Source organism: Protobothrops mucrosquamatus, unplaced genomic scaffold (genome assembly GCF_001527695.2).
Source record: "Protobothrops mucrosquamatus isolate PMUCROS unplaced genomic scaffold, P.Mucros_1.0 scaffold303, whole genome shotgun sequence".
NCBI classification, from domain to species: Eukaryota; Metazoa; Chordata; class Lepidosauria; order Squamata; family Viperidae; genus Protobothrops; species Protobothrops mucrosquamatus.
The window spans coordinates 560,031-584,299 of NW_015386645.1; the positions used below are offsets into that span (position 1 = coordinate 560,031).

The 24,269-nt window shown below is 37.2% G+C and overlaps 2 protein-coding genes across 2 annotated transcripts in view; one reads left to right on the forward strand and one right to left on the reverse strand.

Annotated features, from left to right (window-relative positions):
- LOC107286619 (vomeronasal type-2 receptor 26-like) overlaps window positions 1–3,527 on the reverse strand; it is a 10,527-nt gene extending 7,000 nt beyond the window's left edge. Inside the window, exons 1-2 of the mRNA XM_015815012.1 lie at window positions 3,304–3,527; window positions 499–790 (exon numbers count right to left, since the gene is read on the reverse strand). Coding sequence (XP_015670498.1) covers window positions 499–790; window positions 3,304–3,527 — 516 coding nt within the window. The remainder of the gene's footprint in view (window positions 1–498; window positions 791–3,303) is intronic.
- An 8,861-nt stretch (window positions 3,528–12,388) lies between these two features.
- Window positions 12,389–19,357, forward strand: LOC107286620 (vomeronasal type-2 receptor 26-like). The gene is made up of 5 exons (XM_029283966.1): window positions 12,389–12,526; window positions 13,875–14,729; window positions 15,615–15,842; window positions 17,358–17,484; window positions 18,456–19,357. Exons 1-5 carry the CDS (start codon window positions 12,389–12,391, stop codon window positions 19,355–19,357), a joined length of 2,250 nt encoding a protein of 749 aa, XP_029139799.1.
- The last annotated feature ends 4,912 nt before the right edge of the window (window positions 19,358–24,269 follow it).

A 24,269-nucleotide genomic window follows, 5' to 3' on the forward strand; every position in this document is an offset into this window, starting at 1 on the left:
ATATCTGAATATTATCCTGGGATTAGGTTTGGGAAGTCCGGGGGGGTGGGGGGGTGGGGTTTTTTTTTCTATAGCATTGTGTAACATTTGTGATGTTTTTTTTTATGATGAAAAATAATAAAAATTTTATATTGAAAAAAAAAAAAAAGATCCCTTCTTGTTCACACTTCAACATAATTGTACAATTTATGTACAAGATAATTTCTCTGGTGACATATACCAATGGAACATCATTATATATATATAAAAACATATCTGTCTCAACTGCTTGTAATTAAGGGAGAATTTCTCAATTAATAAGTGTTTTTACAAAACACACAAAAAGACACATATTCAGGAGTCATGATGCACTTATTTATGTCTTCATATATTAAATCCTTTTTCTTAAATCATGCCTTCTTATTTTTTGATGGTCAACTCACTACCAGGAGGCAATGAGAAGAAAGGATTAAGTATCAGATTATCACAAATGTCCTGGTGCCCATCCATAGTTCTTACCTGGGGAACCTTGTAAAGGCTCAAGACATCTTCTATACACAAGGAAGCATCAGCACTTAGTCCACCGATGACACCTATTAATTTTTGACTGCTTCCACACTTGTAGTTGGGAAGAAACGGATATGAATTGGAGAGCAGGTCCAAAGTGGCACGGAAGGTTGTCCTTGAATCAGTGTAGCTGTCATGGATGTGGAACCCAAGAGTTACATTGGGTAGGAGCTCAGGTTTCCCATTGATCTCATCAATGGCGAAGACCAAAGCTAGGATATGTTGGATGAACTTTGTGATCAATCTGCAAAGAAAGAGATTGGATGCCTGTAGGTAGAAATTAAAATTAACTAATTTTAATTATTTATTGTTTCCCTTTAGAAACAATAAAATAGGCCATAGTTACCACCCAAGTGATTACATCCATGAACTATGTTTATTAAATAAAAAAGTGCTAGTCAGCAGCCAGATCAGATCTATATCCTCATCACTGAGCTATAGCAACTGAGGATTTGAATGGAAATTATGTTGAATTAAATTCATCAAATAATAAGCTCTTTGTATGGAATTGCATTCAATGCAAGAACAACCTAAACAATACATTTTATTCATTTCTTATCCCCGTGAATTGAATTCAGGCTTAATTATCCTCAAAAAATTAAATAAATGGAATTGAAATTAGTCTGGCCATAATTCCAGTGGGTCCAGTCTAAGCATAACTAAATCTGGATCCAGATGTATGACTTTAGCATTTCTGATTAAACTTTTACTGATCCTGATTCTGACGTTAATTAATAGAACATAGGTATTCCTTAATGGAACTGGAACAACTGGATCTGTGACTTTCATTCATTTCCTAATTTCTGTTCACCCTCAAATGTAATGCAATTTCCTCTTGACTACTGTTTTAATTTCATTCCTTTTCTTGTTTTCCATGAATGTGACCTTTTGAGAAATGTATTTTTATGGTACAGACTTATCAAAGAACTATGCCAGATATATAGTCATCTATTCTCAGTTCTGTTCATGGTTTCTTCAAAATTGTATTAATGTACTAGACAGCTGATAGAAGGGACATAAGAATCTCTCCCCAAGGCAGTTCTGATTCAGCCCTGGATCTGAATGTTCTCCAACACACCAACTAGAAAGAAATTGGGGTGACAGAATATCTGCCTCAGTAGATTTGGGATACTGGATAATTCCAGATGATATGTTACCATTAGTTTGATTGTTCTATATGCATGTCTTACCTATGTATGTACTGTATGTCTTGGATAGGATTAAAAATGATTTTTTATACATTTCCCTACTAGCTGCTCTGGAGGATCCTCAATGGGCTTGAATCCATTGCTGTATTACTAAAAATACAGCTGGGATGTTAAAGTAACCTTTTTTTATCCAGGAATTTAAATTGCTGCCTTTTCTGACTATAACTCAACATGTAGCTTTGTCTAACAAATTCTAGCAATGAAAATCTGAAATTGAGAGAGGGATTAGATTGAAACATATTTAAATGAAAGTGAGCTATTATATAATGAAAAAGTAGAAGGGACATGAAAATCTCTCTCCAAGACACTTTTGAGTCAACCTTGAGTTTGAAAGTTCTCCAAGATACCAACTAGAAAGAAATTAGAATGACAGAACCTCTGTCTCAGTAGAGATTAGACACTTGACAAATCCAGATGTTGCTGTGTTACCATTATTTTGAGTGCACCTTTCTACTCTTTTTCAGCTTTATAGCATTCATTTAAGACCAGAAATCATCTAAAATAGAATGCAGTTTTCCAGATGAGCTTTCAATATAGTATTTCTACAAAAGCATTGTATAGTATTATTTCAGATGCCTGGTACAGAAACAATAATAATATCTTTTTCATAGATTCCACACAATATTTCAACTGATGTTATCCAAAACTGATTCCCCAACTGCATGTCCATTTCAATATTTTAGGACTGAATGTCCTTAGAAGCTATTTTGATTTCTGAAACATCTTTTGGACCAATGGAAATTTTAGGAGGGATGTTTGCTATTAGAGGAGAAAAAAAAATGAAATACAGGTTCCCCCCAAAAGAAATTACTGTTTAGGGGGATTATTGATTTCTCATTTCATTTTTTTTAATTCCACTATGTTGCTGCAGGAGAACTACCCTTTGTGGAATCTTTCAAGAAACAAGAAGTGATAGAGTTAAATCTGGATAATTTAGGAATAAATAGGCATACTAGAACTATGCTGCATGAATCTAGATACCTACTAGATGGTTCTAAATGCATAAATCTCTTCTTGCCATGTGGTGATGATCCATGAGAAAGAAGAGGGAACAGAGAAAAAGTCAGAATACAGCTGGCCCGTGGCATATATTATTTTAGTTAATTTATTTTGTGAATGTCTGGCAATAGCAAGTCATTTTCTCTTATACTTTGGGATGTCACTACAATGCCATCCTAAGAAATTTGTATGCCTAGAACTAAGGAGAAACTTCCTGATAGTTAGAACAATTAACCAGTGGAACAACCTGCCTCCAGAAGCAGTGAATGCGCCAACACTGGAAGTTTTTAAGAAGAAACTGGACAGCCATTTGTCCAAAATGGTATAGGGTTTCCTGCCTGAGCAGGAGGTTGGACTAGATGACCTCCGTGGTCCCTTCCAACTTTATTATTATTATTATTATTATTATTATTATTATTATTATTATTATTATTATTATTATTATTATTATTATTATTATTATTTATACAGCAATAATAAACAAACAAAGGGGAGAGCCTCTAGTCATCACTGAAAGCTTTGTGAGGAAGGGAGAAAATGAGTTTCTTACATTGGAATATATATCCAGTCTTGAGAAGGAAGTTTTGTAAATGTTATCTCAGAAAAAATAGGAATGATGTGAGAGGTAACCCCACCGATGAAGATGTCACCTGGTTTATGCCACTCAAGCAAGATACGCTGAGGTTCACTTTGCATGCATTTAACAGAACTTGCTTTGCCCACTGTGTTAGGAAGCAGCAGCAGCAGGATTGCCAACACTACAAATCTCCTCATTTCTAATGCTAAACCTTCACCTAAGATGCAGTTTTCCCCATATCTGTTTACTGTATCAGCCCAGTTTATGAAACAAGCTGTCCAGCTCTGCTAAGAGATGTATTACAGTGGGAAATAGAGATTATGAAAGTATGCACTGAAAGGTATTCAAGAGAGAGCTATCTTAAGCATAACTATAATATCATCAGGACAAGCTGTCATGAGTTCATGGCAGATTCCTGCTACGCTAAGTCCCTAATTGCAGTTCTCCATGGCCCTGTTTGGTTTATATTGACATTTCTGCTTTTTCTCTTCAAATCCCTTAAACTTCCGCAAGGCCACCAGAACTCTGGCTAGACAAGTTGATAACACCAGTGATTTCCATAATTATAATAATTATTTTAGGAAAGTGCAAAAACATTGAAGCAAACAAGTTCACCTCAATTCAACTATGCATCAGTTGTTACATTGAATGAATCTCCTGAATCCCAGTGACCGAATCATAAAGTACATCTCAAAGTACTTTATTTCCCTTTGTAACTGAATGCCACCTGCTTCTTTTTTCTGAACATACACATAGGGTCACTTTTACACTTGCTATAGTTACTGGAACTCAGCTCTAATCACTTTCATAAAGATATTATTTGTACATTTCTAGCATTGCCCATGCTCTTTTCCATATTGTATTGTCCCTCTAAGAAAGAATGAACAGGAAGAGAACTTGCATCAATTAGGAGTAAGACCAAGGATGGGAGAATTCAATTTCCAATGTGTCCTGTAATGTAATTTCTCCTAAAAAGTTGGCCTCTTCCAATAAGGAAAGACTAGGCATTCTGGTAAAATGGAATTGCCTTCCTAAGTGCCAAGTCACTACTTTGGTTAGGAATCACCATGATATTTTATTTAACAGAGTCATTCTTGAGTTTAGATGGGAAACAAGGTCAAATCCATTTTCATCTAAAGAACTTAGCAAATGAAGGGACTTCCATACAGGTCATGCCTAATGTCAGTAGTTACACACCCTGATTTGTGTGTCCATACTACTGTCTTCTTTTAAAATCAGCCAGCGAGCTCTCACTTCAGCTATGAAGTGGGACACTGCCATGATGACATGTCTTCCTCCATTAGTTGTTATTCTCTCACACTACACTGACATTTTGCAATATTGTCCAAGTGGTCATATTGGGGCATGCCTGATGGTGGTAAGGTACCAAGGCACCTTGGCTGCAGAAAAGAGGAATATTCCAGGAATGGGGATTAGGTAGGAATTCTCACCTTCGCTATTAGCACTTCCTATGGGCCAGGAAATGAACCAATGGCTAGTGGGCTGACTTTCCCAATCCCTAAGTAACATTCATGTCAACTACCACAGGAAATATAAAAACAGTAAAACAGTAAAATGAGTTAAAAAGAAAAACATCAGGAATCATTTAGAAATTCTGAACCTCCTTGATAAAGAACCAGGAAAGTTGTGGACTGAATATGAATGAATGAATGAATGAATGAATGAATGAATGAATGAATGCTCAAAGTAGTTACAAATGTGGACAGATATTTCCATAAATGAAGAAAGAGGTTTTAAAAATGCAAACTGGATGTCAGAAAAAAATCCATAAAAATTGCCAAAAAGAAAAGAGAAACCAATGCCAAGAAAGAAAATAAATCTCAAAAGGAAACTCCCTGCTGAGGTAGGAAACCTTTATAGTATGACAAATATTTTGATGCAATTTGCAGTAGTTTATTAATGGTATATTTAGCTTTGGGTGTAAAATTCAGCCCAACATTTCTGTTGCTAAGTGAAACATTTGTTAAGTAAGTTTTGACCCATTTTATGACTTTTCTAGCCACAAGTGACTCACCACAGTTGTTAAGTTGGTAACACGGTTGTTAAGTGAATCTTGCTTCTCCACTCTCTTTGCTTGTCAGAAAGTTACAAAAGGTGATCACGTGTCCCTGGGACACTGCAACTGTCATAAATATGAATCAGTTGCCAACTATCTGAAGTTTGATCATATGACCACACAATACTGCAGTGGTCATAAGTGTGAAAAATGGTCATAAGTCACTTTTTTCAGTGCTGTTGTAACTTTGGTCTTTAAATGAACTGTTGTAAGTCAAGGACTACCTATACTGATACACTGATGTCTATACAGTACTAACTAGAGGTTAGTAACACTCTAATGTTTAAAGAATTTAAACCTTTAAAGATATACTGTAGAAAAAGAAAAGATTTATGTATGTAATGTCAGTGTTAATAAGCATCAAGCTGCTTGAATTTTACACCCAAAGCTAAATATACCATTAATAAACCACTGCAAATTGCATCAAAATATTTGTCATACTATAAAGGTTTCCTACCTCAGCAGGGAGTTGGACTGGATAACCTCCAAGGTCCCTTCCAACTTTTATTATTATTATTATTATTATTATTATTATTATTATTATTATTATTATTATTATTATTATTATTATTATTATTATTATTATTATTATTGCACAGTCAACCAGATGTTCAGACTGGATTTGGCATTTTTGTCTACCTATCGAGTCCTTACCAAAGACCTGGTATAGGCAGATGTGGATGTTTGAATTGATGGTATTACAGATATTGTCGCAGGATAGAGGCTGTTCCTAGTAAGACCGCCTTTTGCAATTGACTGATGGCGAATTTGTCAATGCTGATGGTCTCCAAATGGTGTTCCAGTTGTTTTGGGATTGCACCAAGGTGCCTATTACTATTGGTACTACCCTTGCTTGCCTTTGACACAGTCGTTCTATTTCTACTTTTAGGTCTTTGTATTTTGTTATCTTCTTCAGTTCTTTCTCTTCTCTTCTGCTGTCTCCAGGCACTGCCACGTCCACTATCCAGATTTTTTTGTCTTTCTTATCAACAATTGTTAAGTCCGGGGTGTCATGTGGCAGGTGTTTGTCTGTTTGAATTCTAAAGTCTCAGAACAATTGAACATTTTCATTTTTTATAGCTTTATCTATTTTATGGTCCCACCAGTTCTTGCTTGTAGGCAAATGATATTTCTTGCAGATCTTCCAATGCACCATTGTTGCTATTTTGTCATGCCACTGCTTGTAGTCAGTCTGTGCGATCTTCTTGCAGCAGCTTACCAGGTGTTTCTTCAGCTTCTTTGCATAGGCAGTACTTACTATCTGTTGCTGTCTTCTCAATTTTGACTTGATATGCATTTGTCCTTAAGGCTTGGTCTTGTGCATCCATCATTTTCAAACAACATTCTACTACATGGAAATTGAACAGCTGAACAGTAGGAATGGATTTTTTGCGTCCTTCTTGTAGCTAAAAAAATACCCTCTCCTTCTACATGTAAAGATTAATGTATGGCCTCAATTACTCAACGGATTAAAGACTTGATGTTATGATTAAGTTGTTTACATCCATACAGATGATTTTTGTTTAAAACTTTGTATACATATAAAATGCTTATATAGATATGTGTGCATTGAAAACCCTCATGTGTATGATATATATGATATATCTATATCTATGCTTCCCTCACATATGTATCTTATATATACATATGTATTTTATTTTCTTCTGTTAAAATACTTACAAATTTGGATATAGAGGATACATGTAAATACGTTACATATGCATTTATGCACCAGAACCCAGCAAATCTTGTTTATTGAAACATGTTTATTAAATTTTATTTATTATAATAATAAATTTATTATTTAATAAAACAAGTTTATCAAAACATGACATCACATGTGTGATGTCAAAACACAGAAGAGAGATTAGCTTTGTGTTCCCTTTAATCAATGAAATTACCTTTCTTTTTGATTAGTGTTGAGCATGGCTTCATAGAAACATAACTGTGTAAGAAAGCTACCTTTCATGTTTCATGTGATCTTCAAAGCTAACATTTTGCCCCGTTCTTTTTCAGACCAAGATGATTGTTATCATTGTCCAGAAGACCATTATCCAAATCAGAAAAGGGATCGATGCATTCCAAAAATTATCACTTTCTTAACATATGAGGAACCCATGGGAACCAGCTTGAGTATTTCTGCTCTTTTCCTTTCCTTTTTCACAGCTTTGGTGCTTGGAATCTTCACTGAATACAGAAATACTCCCATTGTCAAAGCCAACAACTGGAACCTTACAAACACACTTATCATCACTCTCCTTCTCTGTTTCCTTTGTGTTCTGCTTTTCATTGGGCACCCTAATGAGATCACATGTACCTTTCAACAACTAGCTTTTGGTATCATCTTTTCAGTGGCAGTTTCTTGTGTATTAGCCAAAACTGTTGCTGTTGTGGTAGCATTCAGGGCTACTAGGCCTGCTTCCAGGATGAGGAAATGGGTGGGGAAAAGATTGATTAACTCCATTGTTCTTTCCTTCCCTCTTATTCAAACCATAATCTGTATAGTATGGTTGGCAACATTTCTGCCATACCCAGAACTTAATGTACACTCAATGTTCAAAGAAATTGTACTGGAATGTAATGAAGTATCAGGCATCATGTTCGGCTATGTATTGAGCTATATGGGTTTTTTAGCAGTTGTCAGCTTCTCTGCAGCTTTCTATGCTAGGAAGTTACCTGACAGTTTCAATGAAATCAAGTTTATTACATTTAGCATGTTGGTCTTCTGTAATGTTTGGGTATCTTTTGTTCCAACTTATCTGAGTTCCAAAGTAAAATACATGGTAGCTGTGGAGACCTTCTCCATTTTGTCCTCCAGTGCTGCCTTATTGTTCTTTATATTTTTCCCCAAATGCTTTATCATTGTACTGAAAAATCTGAGCTGAACAACAGGCAGCAAATAATGACTAAAACAAATAAAACAGCTGAAGGACATCCCATTTCCTTTCTGTAGTATTTGCAACCATTTGCCTAAGAACCCTATTGTTCTTCATCATATTTGTCTCAGCTCATGTCCTTCTATAACCTCTCCATGTTTTATTGTTACAGACAATATAAGCAGTCTTCAGTTAATAACTGTCTGTTTAGTGATTGAATTTACAATGGTGCTGAAAAAGTTACTTTATGATGGTAATAATATCCTAAACTCACATGATTGCCATTTGCAAGCTTCACAAAGAGCTAATAATCATTGTCAATGGAGAAGCCAGCAAATCATGGTCAACACTTAGTGACCATGGGTGTTTTGCTTAATGATCACAGTGGAACAAATGATATTTCACTTAATGACTGCATAATGACAGTTACTAGTCCCACTTGTCATTATGTGAGAACTACCTACAACTTAATTTATTTGTGAGCTATTAAATATCTATCATCTATGTCTTCATCTATCTTGTGAATTAATCACACTGCTAGATCTGTGTCAAAACTTCAGGATTTTGCCACCTCCAAATATTTCTGTTGATGAAAGAGACACTTTCTAGACCTTATGTCACACAATTTTACTGCAGACATTTGGAGTTGTATACTTAACTGGGTGCAAAATGCTTAAAAGTAAATGAATGCAGGGTAATTTAAATATTGTGATAATTGGGTGACATATTATTTCTAAGTATGGAATTTTCTCCATATTAAAGATTAGGTCTTGGATGACTTACCATTCCATTCATTACCTTCTGCTGCAATTCTGCATTCAGACTATTAGAGGGCCAAGATAAATAGTAACTCAGTAAGAGGAAAAATAAAATAGCCTTGACCTTTCCTCTGAGAATGGGACTCATCTGGGAAAGAGACAGCACAGTGGCTCAGCAGTTAGGAAGCTGGACTTATCATCTGGAAAGCTGGAAGCTCAGGTTCGAAACCCAAGTACCACATGATGGGGTGAGTTCCCGTTCTTGCCCCAGCTCCTGCCAACCTCTCAGTTCAAAATCATACAAATGCAAGTAGATAAATAGATATCATTTTGGTGGGAAAGTAATGGTGCTGCATGATGTCATGCTGCCCACATGACCATGGAAATGTCTTTGAACAGTGCTGGCTCAATAGAGTGAGCACTGCCCCTTATCATTGGCAACCACTAGTGGAGTAAAATCCACAGGGATCCTTTTATCTTTTTTTTACGTTCATCTGCATAAATTAAAAAAAACTTCAATTTCAACAATGGTGGAAGAAAAGGTGTAAGAATGGTCAGAAGCAGAATTAGATATGCATAAGACTGTAGCAACATTAACAGCATCACAGAGTCATTGGATACTGAACTATAATCATGACAGTAATCTACATCACTGTATGTCAACTGAGAAACCTCTAAAGTTCATCAGAAGTTAACCTCTTAATATATGATTGTGACGGGCAAATAACTTTAAGTCAATGGAGCAGGCTGCGGTTTTGTTCAATGTTTGTAAGTAAAAGAATGTATGAAAGGACATTCCAATTTTTTAAATAATCACATTAGTTTCTCTTTTCCTTATATCTATTATTTGAGAAATGTTACATTTAATAACAGTGTCATTCAATCGGGAGAGAGATTTGGCACCCAGATTTCCAAACAGGATCATTTGTCAGCCCTTCCTTCATAAAAGAGAAAGTTGGAAGAATAGGTTTCCATTCTTCACAAGAACAATTTACTGTGAATTTCATGAAATCATGCAAATAAGATCTCATTTTTAATGTACATTGAGATTTGGAAAGTGAGAATTCCTATATATTGAGAATGACTACCAAAGAATATTAATTTTGACAATGAGAGGGTTTTTACAGTATCATGAGACAGGAATTTCAATTTGACCAGAACAAAACCATGGTAGTTAGAAATTGGTAAGGACCAAATAAATCTATATTATGGTCACTACTGCTAATTCATTGTCATCTGAGATAGATTATAAGTGCTTTTAATTAACAATTGTAATGTGTTAAAAACCCATTGTATTAGCTGAGACCTGAGATAACCTAAAACCTTTTAATACACGTGACTCCAGCAATCCTTTGGTGAAGTTCCTTTTTTCTAAAATGACTACTTTGAGATATGGAATGAAGTGTCCTGGAAGACTGAAATATTCTGATATTATTTTGTTCTTGTTTTGAGTCCTAATGTTAAACTTTTGCCCATGAATTCTCTTTCACAAAGTTTGATCTGTTTATCCTAGAATCCAGAGGGGCATTGCTGGCTGATGGTGGAATATATCACATTAGAGAACAAGCATCAAGTCACCTCTAATGTTATGTGTGAATTTTGGAGCCCTGCGGTGGGGGGTCTTGGTGCAAATATTGGGGCAAAGTGGTTTGTTGCAGGATCTGGTTCCCATGTCAGTAACATTGTGTTGTTTCTTTTTGGTTATGAAAATTGGTTTCAGACTAGGTAATTGTCTGTATGCAATTATGGGTCTGGTGCCTAGTGCCTGAAAAAATTTAGTGTCATTTTATTTGTATTATATTGGCTGTAGATTATTAATAATGTGTTAGTAAGCTGTAAGTAACAACCAGTGATAGTCATTGTTCTGTTTGTGTGTGTGTGATTTGACTTTTAATAGGCCCAGTACTGTGGACTTTATCTTTCCCTGATCCACAGTACATAAAACATCTATTCTGTTTCTTCTTTAAGGTAAGATTGAATGAATAACTATGAGTATGTGATTATCTATTCTACCTTGTAATTATCCAATTAGACATCTCCACTTCTTTTCCAAAACCTTGAAAGTATCAGTGTAGAAAACAGAAAGACGAAGAGTGCTATTACTTCTTCCCAAACATTCAGAGCTGGGCTGCAGGCAGACAACAGTTTTTCCCTTTGATCTCTGACACATTATATTGTCCAGTCTGATCTTGGGAACAATTGAGAGAATTATGGCAGGATTTATGATTTGGAAATATGCACTTGCCAAAGTAAAAACAGGTGTATACAGAAGAAAGACTTTCAGGCAATATGGTGGCATTTACTGTTTCATTATTAGTATCAATGCCTGGGTGGTATGTAAGGTCCATAATCGTAATTGCAATGTTAGTAAACCTCTTCCTATTCTTCATAAATATGTTCAGTCTGGAGATCTGAGAATTGCTGGCATTATTTCTCAAGTCTATTTGTTTTCCAGTCCTGTTGATTTCATTCAGCATCCTTCTCTGGAAATTCTTGATGACTTTGCGTAAGTCTCACATTTTTACCCCAGTGTTGAATTAAATGTTTCTCAAGTTAATCTCTACTATAGCTACCAACACACAGTAATACCCAAGGTACCTTAATCTGTTTAATCAGTTTTTAAAAAATACATTTATTTATATTTCACACTTAAAAATCACCCATCTCTCTTACAGAGCAACTCTTTTAACATTAACACAGAGATGTGGAAACTTTCTGTCAATACTGGCATTCTTTGATTGAATGTATGAATGATACCAAAATACCTTGATAACAATGTCTATAGAATAACCACTAAGGAGAAACAATCAAGGGATAGCACAAGAGACCAGATAGCATTTGACTGAAATTAATCTAACATTAACTAAAATTAGCTACAACTTTTTCTTTTTTGCATTATTGGTAACATTCTTAACCCTTAATTTCCATCCAATATTATGAAGCTGGTTTGTGATACTATGAATTCTGCATACATTCAAAATTATGCAAATTATATTTACTTAAAGCCAATGCTTGCTTGTTCAGAAATATCCAAACAAGAGGGGGGGGTTGCATTTACTTGGATGATAATCAAACAGTGAATTTTTATACAATTGATGAAAGGCTCAGTATTAAAGTGATTTAAGGTAATTTCAGTATAAATATGGTCAGTACTTTTGAAACCATTTACTTTTAAAATAGCATACAGTTTTCATTGCAGGGTATTGTTTCAGAGTTACCAGCACATGCTGGCCTTAGTTTTTGCTATAAAAGAAATCAATGAAAATCCCCAGATTTTATCCAATATCACCGTGGGATTCAACATTTATAATAGCTACTTCAGTCCAAGCTGGACCTACCTTGCCTCAATGGAGCTTCTCTTTGCTCAGAATAGATTCAGCCCTAATTTTAAGTGTGGCATTCAAACCAATCCAGCTGCAGTCATTGGGGCACCTGATATCTGTCTCCACATGGCAACCATATTGGACATCTATAAAGTTTCCCAGGTAAAGTGTGTTTATGATAAATATGAACAGAGCAAGCCATTTACTGTTCTTGTGATTGTTTGGATGCAGTTTGTGACTGAGGATTGAGAAAGGGTATGAAGAGAAAATTATTGAATTAAATTATACATAAAGTTTCCAATTTGTGAAACAGACCTGCAATTTGATTTCATTTACAGGTATGGGCATTACCTGGTCTTTGTTTTAAGTTTCATCCATCAAATAGCTTCATTCCAGTATCTGTTTCTGGATCACAAAGCAATACATCATTTTAGTCTCAACTCAGTTTGTGAAGATTCACTCATTACTTCAAGCATCCATTTTTAGGAAAAGGCTTTAATTCAGGTTTTGATTTTATATTGATTCATACTGAATGTGCACACTTGGCAAGGAGAAGAAACTTTGTGAAACCACACAACAGGTTGCTATGTATTAATATTCCTATATTTAAAAGTTATCCTTTTGCATACAATTACCAAAAGTTTTAGTTGTTCAGAATGTTGGAACCATGCACTAAAAGTCATGTTCAGTATGTGCAAGAATATCAACCAAAACACTTAATCAGAAATCCCATGATTAACTTTTAGGTGGCACATGGTGTCCAATCTGGATTTAAGATTCTATTGTATAGAATCTTAAACATTTGAACTCCCACTACATTCTTAAGCTTTTTATGTTTTTGGGAGAAAGGTCTAATGAGTGCTTCTTAACAATGCAAAAGCTTTCATGCACCTGTAATAACCAGGACTGTGAGATCAAACATCCATGAAAATTTGCTATTTATTTTTCAAAAGAAATTGCAGGAGTTTCTTTTATGTGTGTGTTCTTCTATATTTAGTCTCGAGCAGTAGAGTGTATGTTTAACTCAATTTCCTCCTAAGGGCAGTAGGCATTACTTATTGTCCAGTTGTTTTCTACAGCAATACATTCATTATGGTCTCCTGTCCACATGGAAAAAATGGAAATAGTCCAGTCTATTCACAGTCATCATAGGCACAGATTAGTATACCCATGATACATCTCAAGTGCACTTTGAAAATAGAATTATAATTTAGAAAGGATAACACTATTTAAAAAGCCAGTTTGGTGTCGTGATTAAGGCACTGGGCTTGAAACTGGGAGATGTGAGTTTTAATCCCACCTAATCATGAAGCCAACTGGATGATCTTGGACCAGGCACTTTAGGAAGTAGGAAATAGCAGACCACTTGTGAATTCTTGCTAAGAAAACTGAAGGAACTTGTCCAGGCAGTCACCAGTATCAGCACTATTCCAAAGGCAGTGGGGGTGGGGACTACTATTATTCAGGAGGAAAATCAGTCTTACACATTCTTCCCTATCATTTTTCTTAGCTGACTTATGGCTCTGCTCCAATCATGGATAAAGAGACTCAAGCAATTTTCTTCCAACAAATGTTTCCAAATGAATCTCTTCAACATAACAGCCTCCTCCAGCTATTGCTATACTTTAGATGGATCTGGATTGGAGTTCTTGCTGTGAATGATGACCACGGGGAGAAATTTGTACAGGAGGTGCTCCCCATGTTTTCTCAACAGGGCATCTGCTTTGATTTCATAGGAGAATTCCCAAATGTAGCTTTTTACAGTGATTTTACAGATGTGATGGATGAAACATACAAAACCTACTCTATCATTGCGAAAAGCACAGCCAAGGCAATTGTCTTATATGGCACAATGCAATCCATGACCTTTTTCAAAATGTTAGTGCAGTATTCAGAAGTGGAGGATACGTCGGTGAATACAAAGGTCTGGATCATGAATGCTGAAATGGATTTCACGTCCATTTCTCTTCAAAGAGATTGGGATGTAAATTTCCTCCAAAATACTTTATCCTTCGCAGTTCACTCAGAAGAGGTGCCAGGCTTCCAGGAATTTCTTCTAATCAGAAATCCAACAACAGCAGAACATGATGGATTTGTAAGGAATTTCTGGCAGCATGCATTCAGGTGTTTGTTTCACTACTCTGATCTAGGTAATAAATATGGAACAATCTGTACAAGGAAGGAGAAGATGGCAACCCTTCCTGCATCTGTGTTTGAACTTAGCACAACTGGCCACAGCTATAATATATACAATGCAGTCTATGCTGTAGTGCATGCTTTGGAGGCAATGTATTTATCAAAATTCAAGCACAACCATTTTGTGGGCAGAAGAGGGCGAAAGCTTCAGAATGAACAATTATGGCAGGTAAGGTTCAGAGCAGAAATATGTAAGAAATCTGCAAGTTCAGACAGGCCATATAAAAGGCTCATTCCAAAGGAAATTGGGACATATAAAATCCATGTCTATCACCAAGTCCATTTTTACACCATTATAGGACCACAGAGGACATAGGAAGCAACTGTGTATTAACACCACAATCTCCTTATGTTGATTAGACCATTGGTTTGGTCAAAATTCAAGAAAAACAATGGAGGACATCCTCTGCATTTATAACATATCCAGTGCCCTCCAAACAAGGAATATCCTGATGCTCATGTGTTAGAGCTGTTCATGGTCCTGCTGGAGATGGTGTCTTACAGTCTTTCATATTCTCATATACAATTTTGTTTCTTTGTTTCTTGCATTTATTATTTTTACAAATAACTCAAGGCAATGAACATATTCAACACACCTTTCTCCTCCTTTTTCCACCAGAACAATATCCCTGTGAAGTGAGTTGGGTTGAGAGAGAATGAGTTGGTTTTCATGGCTAAGGTGAGACTTGAACTCACAGTCTCTTGTTGTCTAGTCCAGTGCCCTAAATACTAGACCAAACTGGCTCTCCATATTCCATGTTCTTCATATTCCATACTCTCTATATTCCTCACAATTTCTCAGAAAAATAACAACACAAGTAACATGGAAACAAATACTTCCCTCTAGGCTGAAACTCATTAAGAGAGGAAAAACATTTTTAACAATGCATAATACTAACATCTTTCAAAGCCTTCTATTACAGAACAATGCAATCAAATATATGTGTACATTTTCATCTGTTCATCTGTTTAAGAAAGGCTAAGTCCGAACAAAATAGAACAATGAAAGATCCTTAAATGTTTTATCTTCCCTCCCTTCCTCTTTTCAATTTAGCTTCATCCTTTCCTAAGAAGAGTTTCATTCAACAACAGTGTTGGAGAAAAGATTTCATTTGACAAAAATGGGGAACTCATTGGTGGATTTGATATTAATAACTGGATCACATTTCCAAACCGGTCATTTTTTAGGATCCAGATTGGAAGGATAGATCCTATGGCTTCCCCAGACAAATTCTTCAACATTTCTGAAGATTCCATCATGTGGCCAAAAAGCTTTAACCAGGTGAAGTCTGATTAGTTGCATTTTCTTTTGTTTAAACAACATTAAAAACATTCTGGATTCAAATGTGTTTCTTAGCTCATTCTCTGGGAAAAGCAAATATTCAAGCTACTGTGGAGGAGAGTTTTTTTGAAAGCTTATTTCCTAGGAACAGAAAAAGATTCCTACATATCCCATGTTTGTAGTTAGATACAAAACATAAATTACTACAAAAAACCTTATTTTTTGGCTCTGAGTGTTTTCTTAGTTATGGACTCTAAACCTTGGTTAGGAAAATTAGGCTGCAATCATATATAATAGGTTCTTTTTAAAAAAACTGTTAGCCCCTACGTATTCAGATTGATATCCCATATATTTCACCACACCCTGCAGTATTACTTTACTATGAACTAAAGGCAGCTAACCTAGAACCCTATTGGTAGCTCCTGACATTGTTCCTGGCTGGATAGCTTAAGCCATCTAGGGTAGAGCCATCTGTGGCCCCTTGCCAAAAGTTTTTATTAGATATGTAACAAATGTGAGCCATAGAAAGAAGATGAGAAACACATCTCTGTTAGATGGCTAAGATTCTGATCAGTGCAACAGAGGAGATGTCATTTGCCCAATGTTTAGCCTTCTTCAGGACATTGGCCAGAACCTTTGGTGATCTATCTGAATCTTAGTCTTTCAGGCTAGGCAACTCCATATCATGGATCAATTTAAAGGGCACCAAAGATGTCTTCAGTCAGACAATATTGGGGAAGGAGTCTGAGAGAAGACTTCTTTTTAACCAGTGACCCATAATGACTTGATGCCCTCCAAATGGCTTCATTTGTCAGCTGAACATTTCACATAAGAAAAGAGAATTCTGTCACCTCCATTCCTCTAAAGGCTTCACTGAGGCAAATCTACAATGCATTTTACAGGACCACAATAAAATGCAAATTACATTTTTCCCCACTTCCCCATTTCTATTACAAATGGAAATGTTTGCAAATATAAAGATTGGAAAATGAATGCTTAAATATGCACCACACTGTTGCTGTGGGTTTATGTACATAGTAGATTGGGCTTAGCCACAGCAACAGCCTCAAGATGGGTTAAAATGTGCAAAATAATGGTCATGAAATCATGATTAAAGCACTGCATCTTTATACAGACATGGCACATTGACTTATATGCAGAAGGCATAGGGCACCAGATAGTGCTGCTTAGTAATTTGACAGAGAAGCAGATGCTAAAATTGTTCTCCCTAGCATAAGTTCTCAGCTGCAAATATCATCTGCATTCACTTGATATAGAAATCGAAGGATGAAGAACACTTTGGCTTCAGGAGCCAGTTGAAGAAACTTTGGGGGAGACATTCGACGAAAGAGTAGATATTCCATTACATCATTGCAGATCAAGTATTATTTTCCAATAACATTGTTATAATAGTTCAATAGTATTGATGTCTAAGCTTTAAATTCTCCAGCAAGATAGAAACTGCTCAAATACTGTTCAAAAATCTTAATGATATTCTCCTTAATGTTTGGATAGGCACATCCTCTTTCTCTGTGTAATGATCCTTGCCAAATAGGATATAGCAAGACCAAGAAGGAATCAAGACCATTTTGCTGCTATGATTGCCATCCATGTCCAGAAGGGAAAATTGCAAACAAAGAAGGTAAAGATTTTTGAGAAGGGATGGTATAAACAACTATATCAACAAGGTTATTTATTTATTTGAATTATGTATTTATTTAGATTATTTATATGAGTACTGATCTTAAACAAGTGACTTTAGGTGGTGTACAGGGATTAAAAACATAACATTCCCTATGTGTGCAAATTCCCTTGCATTTGAAGATGTTCATAGTGAAAAGGATTGTGAAAATACATTGCATACAGATTTATAACCAAGAATAATATAGAAATAAATACATAATATGTGATATCCAAGATAGAATGAAATAGATAACATATAAAGGCTTTGGGTATGGGCCAAGGTGTCAGAATCCCTAGTTTTGATGCCTTTCCCGTTCCCAATCTTACATGTCTATTTTGGAGTTCTGCCATTTGCTGTGGAGGGGGGGTAACCTGAGTTTTCTCTTAGCACCTTTTACTTTACTCTTTGCCCCATCCCTTTTGAAGTCCTTTGGGGTGAGAATGGAATGTGCCTCCGGCCATCTGCCTTATCTCCGGCAACGAAGAAAAGTGGTGCAAAGGTTTTACAGCCTGGGAAGCAGCACCTTATCTCCCCATTCTCACAACAATTTCACACCTGTGGATTGGCCAGTTTGAATCGGATGAAGGGACTCTTGGGGTGCAGTTTTAGCGGGGTTCTTTTAATCTATCACTTTCAGCGGAAATCTTCAGATCCTGCCTTCTGCTGTCAATACTTCCCAATAAAGGTTTCTTGTTGAAATGAAGCTGGTTTCAAAAGTTCTACTTTCTTGGGAAGTTTAAATTGAGGCAGGTCCTTACACAAGGTTTATGGCCCTCAATTTCTCTCTGATCCTCAGTGAATATGCTTTCATGGTAAAATGGTTAAATATTCAATGTCACTGTTGATAACTAGTTTCTTTCTCAGAGTTATGCAACACTAAAGCTTGATGAATGAAAGTCAGTACACATAAGTGTTTTCTTTTTTTTCAGACATGGAAGACTGTTCTCATTGTGCAGAAGGTCATTATTCAAACTATTACAAAGACACATGCATTCCAAAACAGATAACTTTCTTATCCTATGAAGAAACCTTGGGGATCAGTTTGGCTATTTGTGCTCTTTCATTTTCTTTTATCACAACTCTAGTGCTTGCAATCTTCATTAAATACAAATGCACTCCCATTGTCAAAGCCAACAACCAGAATCTCACCTACACTCTCCTAGTTTCCCTACTCCTCTCTTTCCTTTGTGTTTTATTATTTATTGGAAAACCCAATAAGATTGTGTGTCTCCTTCGACAACCAGCTTTTGGAATCATCTTTTCCATGGCAGTTTCTTGTGTCTTGGCCAAAACGTTTATTGTGGTTCTAGCTTTCATGGCCACCAAGCCAGGATCTAGAATGAGGAAATGGGTGGGGAAAGGAATGGACAGTTTCATTGTTCTTTTTTGTTGCCTTATTCAAATCACTATTTGCATCATATGGTTGGCAATTTTTCCACCATATCCAGATTTTGATATGCACTCAATGTCTGAAGAAGTCATCATGGAGTGCAACGAGGGATCAGTCACTATGTTCTACTCTGTTTTGGGTTTCATGGGTTCCCTGGCTGTGATCAGCTTTTCTGCTGCTTTTCTAGCTAGGAGATTACCTGACAGTTTCAATGAAGCCAAATTCATCACCTTTAGTATGTTGGTCTTCTGCAGTGTTTGGCTGTGCTTTATTCCAACCTATCTAAGCACAAGGGGAAAATATACATTGGCTGTGGAGATCTTCTCCATGATTTCTTCCAGTGCTGGCTTACTGGTGTGTATCTTTTTTCCCAAGTGTTTTATCATTGTGATGAGACCTGAACTGAACAATAAGCATCAGCTCATGAAAAAAAAGTTTTAAAAGTCAAATAAGTTTTAAAAATCAAATACGTCAACCTCATAAGAACTTTAAAATTAGTTCTTTCCCAAATTGTGTTTTACGTTGAACTGAAGAAATGGGAAGCCTTCTCACATATGGTTCCCATTTTTTTGTTTGATCCATATATGTTATTCTTTAGTGCTACAATTGCCTCCCTCCCTCCCTCCCTCCTTCCCTCCCTCCCTCCCTCCCTCCTTCCCTCCCTCCCTCCTTCCTTCCTTCCTTCCTTCCTTCTATTTGGTATGTGTCAATAATTCTTACCTATAAATGAAATATAGGTTTTGTTAATTCAGTCAGTCAGTTGACTTTTATGATTTGGAATTTTAACAATTGCATTTTAAAATAAAATATTTTAAATATTAATTGGTAATTCTTGATATTTTAAATGACTACTGTTATGTATTGAAATATATAAAGTTGTGTTAAGCCTTGTAAAATGAAACTAACCTTTAGATGACCCTGACTGTTAACTCCAACTGTTTTGGAGGGAAACTTTGAACATTCATATTTGGGCAAGATTTTCAAGTATGGTGATTGGTTTAGGCCCTGTGGGCTCAGGATATAATTACAGGCAATTGCCTGCTGTTGTTGTTGCAGTTCAAGTCAATAAATGGTTTTGTAACTATGCTGGTCTGTTCCTTGCCTACAGAAGCCCACTACACAATAGTAGCCACAAAGATGGGATGCTGCAAAGGGGAGAGCTGCTGCTAACCAAGAAACTAAAATCACTAGGTGTCAGACCAGGTAAAGAGCCCTGGTGGTGAGCCCTGCCTGCCAGTAAGACACATTGGAGGCACAGACATACCTGAGGGATCTGTCCCCAGGACTCCTTAAGTGCAGCACAGCTCCAATCACAGCAGTACAGGCATTAACCAGCACCACAGGGGTCTCCCTCCAAAAAAATGGCTAAACTGTGAAGGCTCAACGAGTTCAATATTACTCATCCAGAACAGTGGAGCTCACATGTCTCCCGAGAAGACAACTATCTCTGGGCCAACCAGATCACAGTCGAGGACCTAAAGGCAGCAACCTTACTATGTGCCTCCGGACAAGCCACGTTTGATATCACTGGAAACCTGATAGCACTGGCAACTATAAAGACTGTGGCCTACCCAGACCTCAAGAAAAAATTAAGGGAACATTTTGAGCCTAAACTCTCAGTAATTGTCTGGCTCCATGCATTTGAGCAACGTGAGCAGAGATCCGGGGAATCTGCAGTAGAGTTTGTGGCAGCCTTTTGCCAAGCTTTGCACCAATGTGAGTTCCCTGACTTGGAAGACCGTCTCAGAGACAAGCTCGCTTGCAGCCTGCATAATAGAGAATTATAGCAGCGCCTATTCACCATTGAGAAACTGACTTTCCAAGACGCATTGAAGGAAGTCATGATGGATGAGGCTGCCAGAGGGGCAATGAAGACTCTCAGGCCACCTAAAACATATACCAGCCCCACAGTGATCCACCAAGAGACCATAGAAGGCTCGGGGGAGGCCAGTGAGAGTGAAGAAATCGATCATTTGTGGAGAGAGCCACCCAGACAGCCACACTCCACAGAGCAAGCAACTTCCCCACAGAACTGTGCAAGCTGCGGGGGACAGCATGAAAGAGCAGAATGCAGATTCCACACAACAGTATGCTGTGCCTGTGGAAAGCAAGGGCACCTTGCCAGAGTCTGCAGAGGTCATCAGTGGGAAAAGAAACCTGTGATACAGCAGCACAAGGGAAATGCCCCCTGGGACAGAACAGAGTTGAATACTGCTCAGGAAGGTGTAACATCCAACACACAGGGGCTCAACATCCCATCAAAGAAAAGATAACACTCCAACTAAGACTGCAAGGGGTCCCATGCTCTATGGAGCTAGATACTGGATCAGTCCTGTCCATTATCTTCTCCAGGATTTTCAACCACATTTGCAAAAGTAGCCGATGGCGGGTTCCACTCAAGTAATCAAGCTTAGTGCTAACACTGAAGAACATTCTTGGCGTCTGCCCATATTTTGATGATGTCCTGATCACAGGGGAATCAGCGGCAGTCCTGGCAGAACATCTCTGTGCAGTACTCCAACATTTCCATGAGGCAGGCCTAAAACTAAAAAAAGAAAAGTGCCATATTGGCATGGAATCCACAGAATTCCTGGGTTTCCACATTGATGCTGTTGGAATTCAGCCATCTGAAGCAAAGCTAAAGGCAATTCAGCAAGCCCCCACACCAAAATCCAAAGGGGAGCTACAAGCATTCCTGGGCTTGCTCAATTTTTACCATTCCTTCTTACCGCATAAGGCTGCCCAGGCAGAACCACTACATTGCTACTGGACAAAAAAGCACCTTGGGTCTGGTCGAGCACCCAAACCAAAGTGTTCAAGGCGGTAAAATCATTGCTATCCTCGGACTCCATCCTAGCTCATTTCAACAAAAACCTACCAGTAACACTAGCCTGTGACGCTTCGCCATATGACCTTGGGGAAGTATTAAGCCACAGGATGCCAGATGGTACAGAGGCTCCCATCGCATACTATTCTAGAACGTTATCATCGGCTGAAAGGAACTATGCCCAGATAGACAAGGAAGCCCTTGCCATAGTGGCTGGCATTAAGAAGTGCCACAACTTCTTATATGGACGAACGTTCACCATCATCACAGACCACAAACTCTGCTGGGTCTCTTCACAGCAGACAAACAGACACCTCAGATCCTGTCACTGCAAATGTTACGATGGTCCATTTTCATGGCTGCATACTCATACTGGCTAGCCCACAAGCTGGGTAAGGAAATGGGCCACGCCAATGCTCTCAGCTGACTGCCTCTACCAGAGACTGATCCGGACCCATATTTGGGCGGGATTTTCAACTATGGTGATTGGTTTAGGCCCTGTGGGCTCAGGATATAATTATAGGCAATTGTCTGCCATTGTTGTTGCAGTTCAAGTCAATAAATGGTGTTGTAACTATGCTGGTCTGTTCCTTGCCTACTGAAGCCCACTACACAATAACTACTTTAATCCACATTTTCTAACTTCAATGGAAATGCAATTTTTATTAAATCAGTATGAGTTAGTAGCTAAGATACTACTAACCAAGAAAACCCAAGTTCAAATCCATCCATAGACAAGATGCTGAGTTACAGGCCATACTTCTTAAGCTAACGTACCTTAATGGTTGTTATAAAGAAAAATTGGAAGAGGGAATACAATCAAAATTTGTTGAGGTCCTTGAGGCTAACCAGTAAATAAATAAATAACAATTCTTTTCTTAACTAATGGACTAAAAAACCCCAACAAAATTACAAAATGTCTTTCCTGAATCAACTGCTGAATGGAGTTATGATGTTAAAACTGTCTATCAATCAAATATGAAGTAATTTTCTTCAAGCCTTCTTGAAAATGGACTGGTGAACTCAGGTTAGAAGCTTCTGGGTGATGCTATTTTCCTAAAGACAGGTGCATGTGCAACAACACTCCACAATTTACTGCATTTCATCATTGAAGTGATATAAAATATTGCATTAGCTTCTTCCCGGCCTCCATGTCTGTTAGTGATTTAGAGACATTTCTGATACATGTATTTGGCATTGCTTTATCCTGTCATATACAGTTGGGAAAGAGATGACATGAAAACTTCAAATGATTCATTTCCTAGTAAGTTAAAAAGAGTTCTTTTATGAATCAGCAATTGAAAACTAGATTAGAATTGGAGTGTTTGGTTAGTTTTGTCCTCATCCTCCCTCCCTCCCTCCTTCCCTCTTTATCGTCTCTTTATATTATATCTGTCTGTCTGTCTGTCTGTCTGTCTGTCTGTCTGTCTGTCTGTCTGTCTATCTATGCACAAATGTTTGTGAATCTTTTTCAATATTTCTACATAAATATGATCTAAAATATTATGTGTTCTCCCTATGTTCCAAAACTAGATAAAGAGAATGCAATTTAAAAAAAGACTGAAAAAAATCACACTTGTTCATGTATTTTTTGAGAAAAATGATCCAGAGCTACATATTTGAGTGAAGCAAAAATACACAAACTTCTAAGAGTAACTGTTCGTTTGAAGGGGAAATTTGAGACAGGCATATCAATCAAGAGGATGATAATCAGGTATGAATGTAGAGGATTCTATCTTATTTAAAGAAAAGATTTCTGGATACTCACTATTGAAGTCTGATCTTCACAATATGGATAGGCAGAAGTGTGTCATGGCTTAAACAGAGGAGATTTCTGGGCTCTTTGAAAAAACAGGCTGACAAAGGTTACAAAATTATTTCTACAGATTTTGGATTCCACCAATTCACTATCAGGCAGATTGTGTACAACTGGCAATAATTTAACATCATTGTTACCTTTCCCAGGAGTAGTTGATCAACCAAAAACATACCAAGAACAAGGCACATAATAATCTGGGAGGCCTCAAATAATGCCCTATCTAAAGGCTTCTCTTGCATGTCTCAGCTCACAAAACCATCATCAGAAGAACATTGAACAACAGTGGTGTGTATGGCAAAGTTTATTTATTTATTTTATTAAATCTATTTGCTGCCCATCTTGCTATCCAAGTTGCAAGGGAAAAAACCCACCATTTCCCAAAAATAACATTGCTTCGCACCTACAGTTTGCAAAAGTCCACCTGGATAAGTCAGAAGGCTAATGGAAAAATGTTCTGTGGATGGATGAGAGGAAAATAGGACTTTTTAACCTTAATGAAAAGTATTATTAGGGGGAAAGGTGAGCTGCCCGAGGTAGGAGTTGAGTTCCCGAGTCGTCCCTTGTGGACGATGTAGGTGAGAACTCCTCCGGAGCCTCGGGATTCTCCGCGATCCAGGACGTCTTCGCTATAAGCGAAGCCAGAAGCTGCCGTCACCGCTGCGACCTAAAGATAACTGTGAGTTCCGTATAAAGCAGACGAACCGACC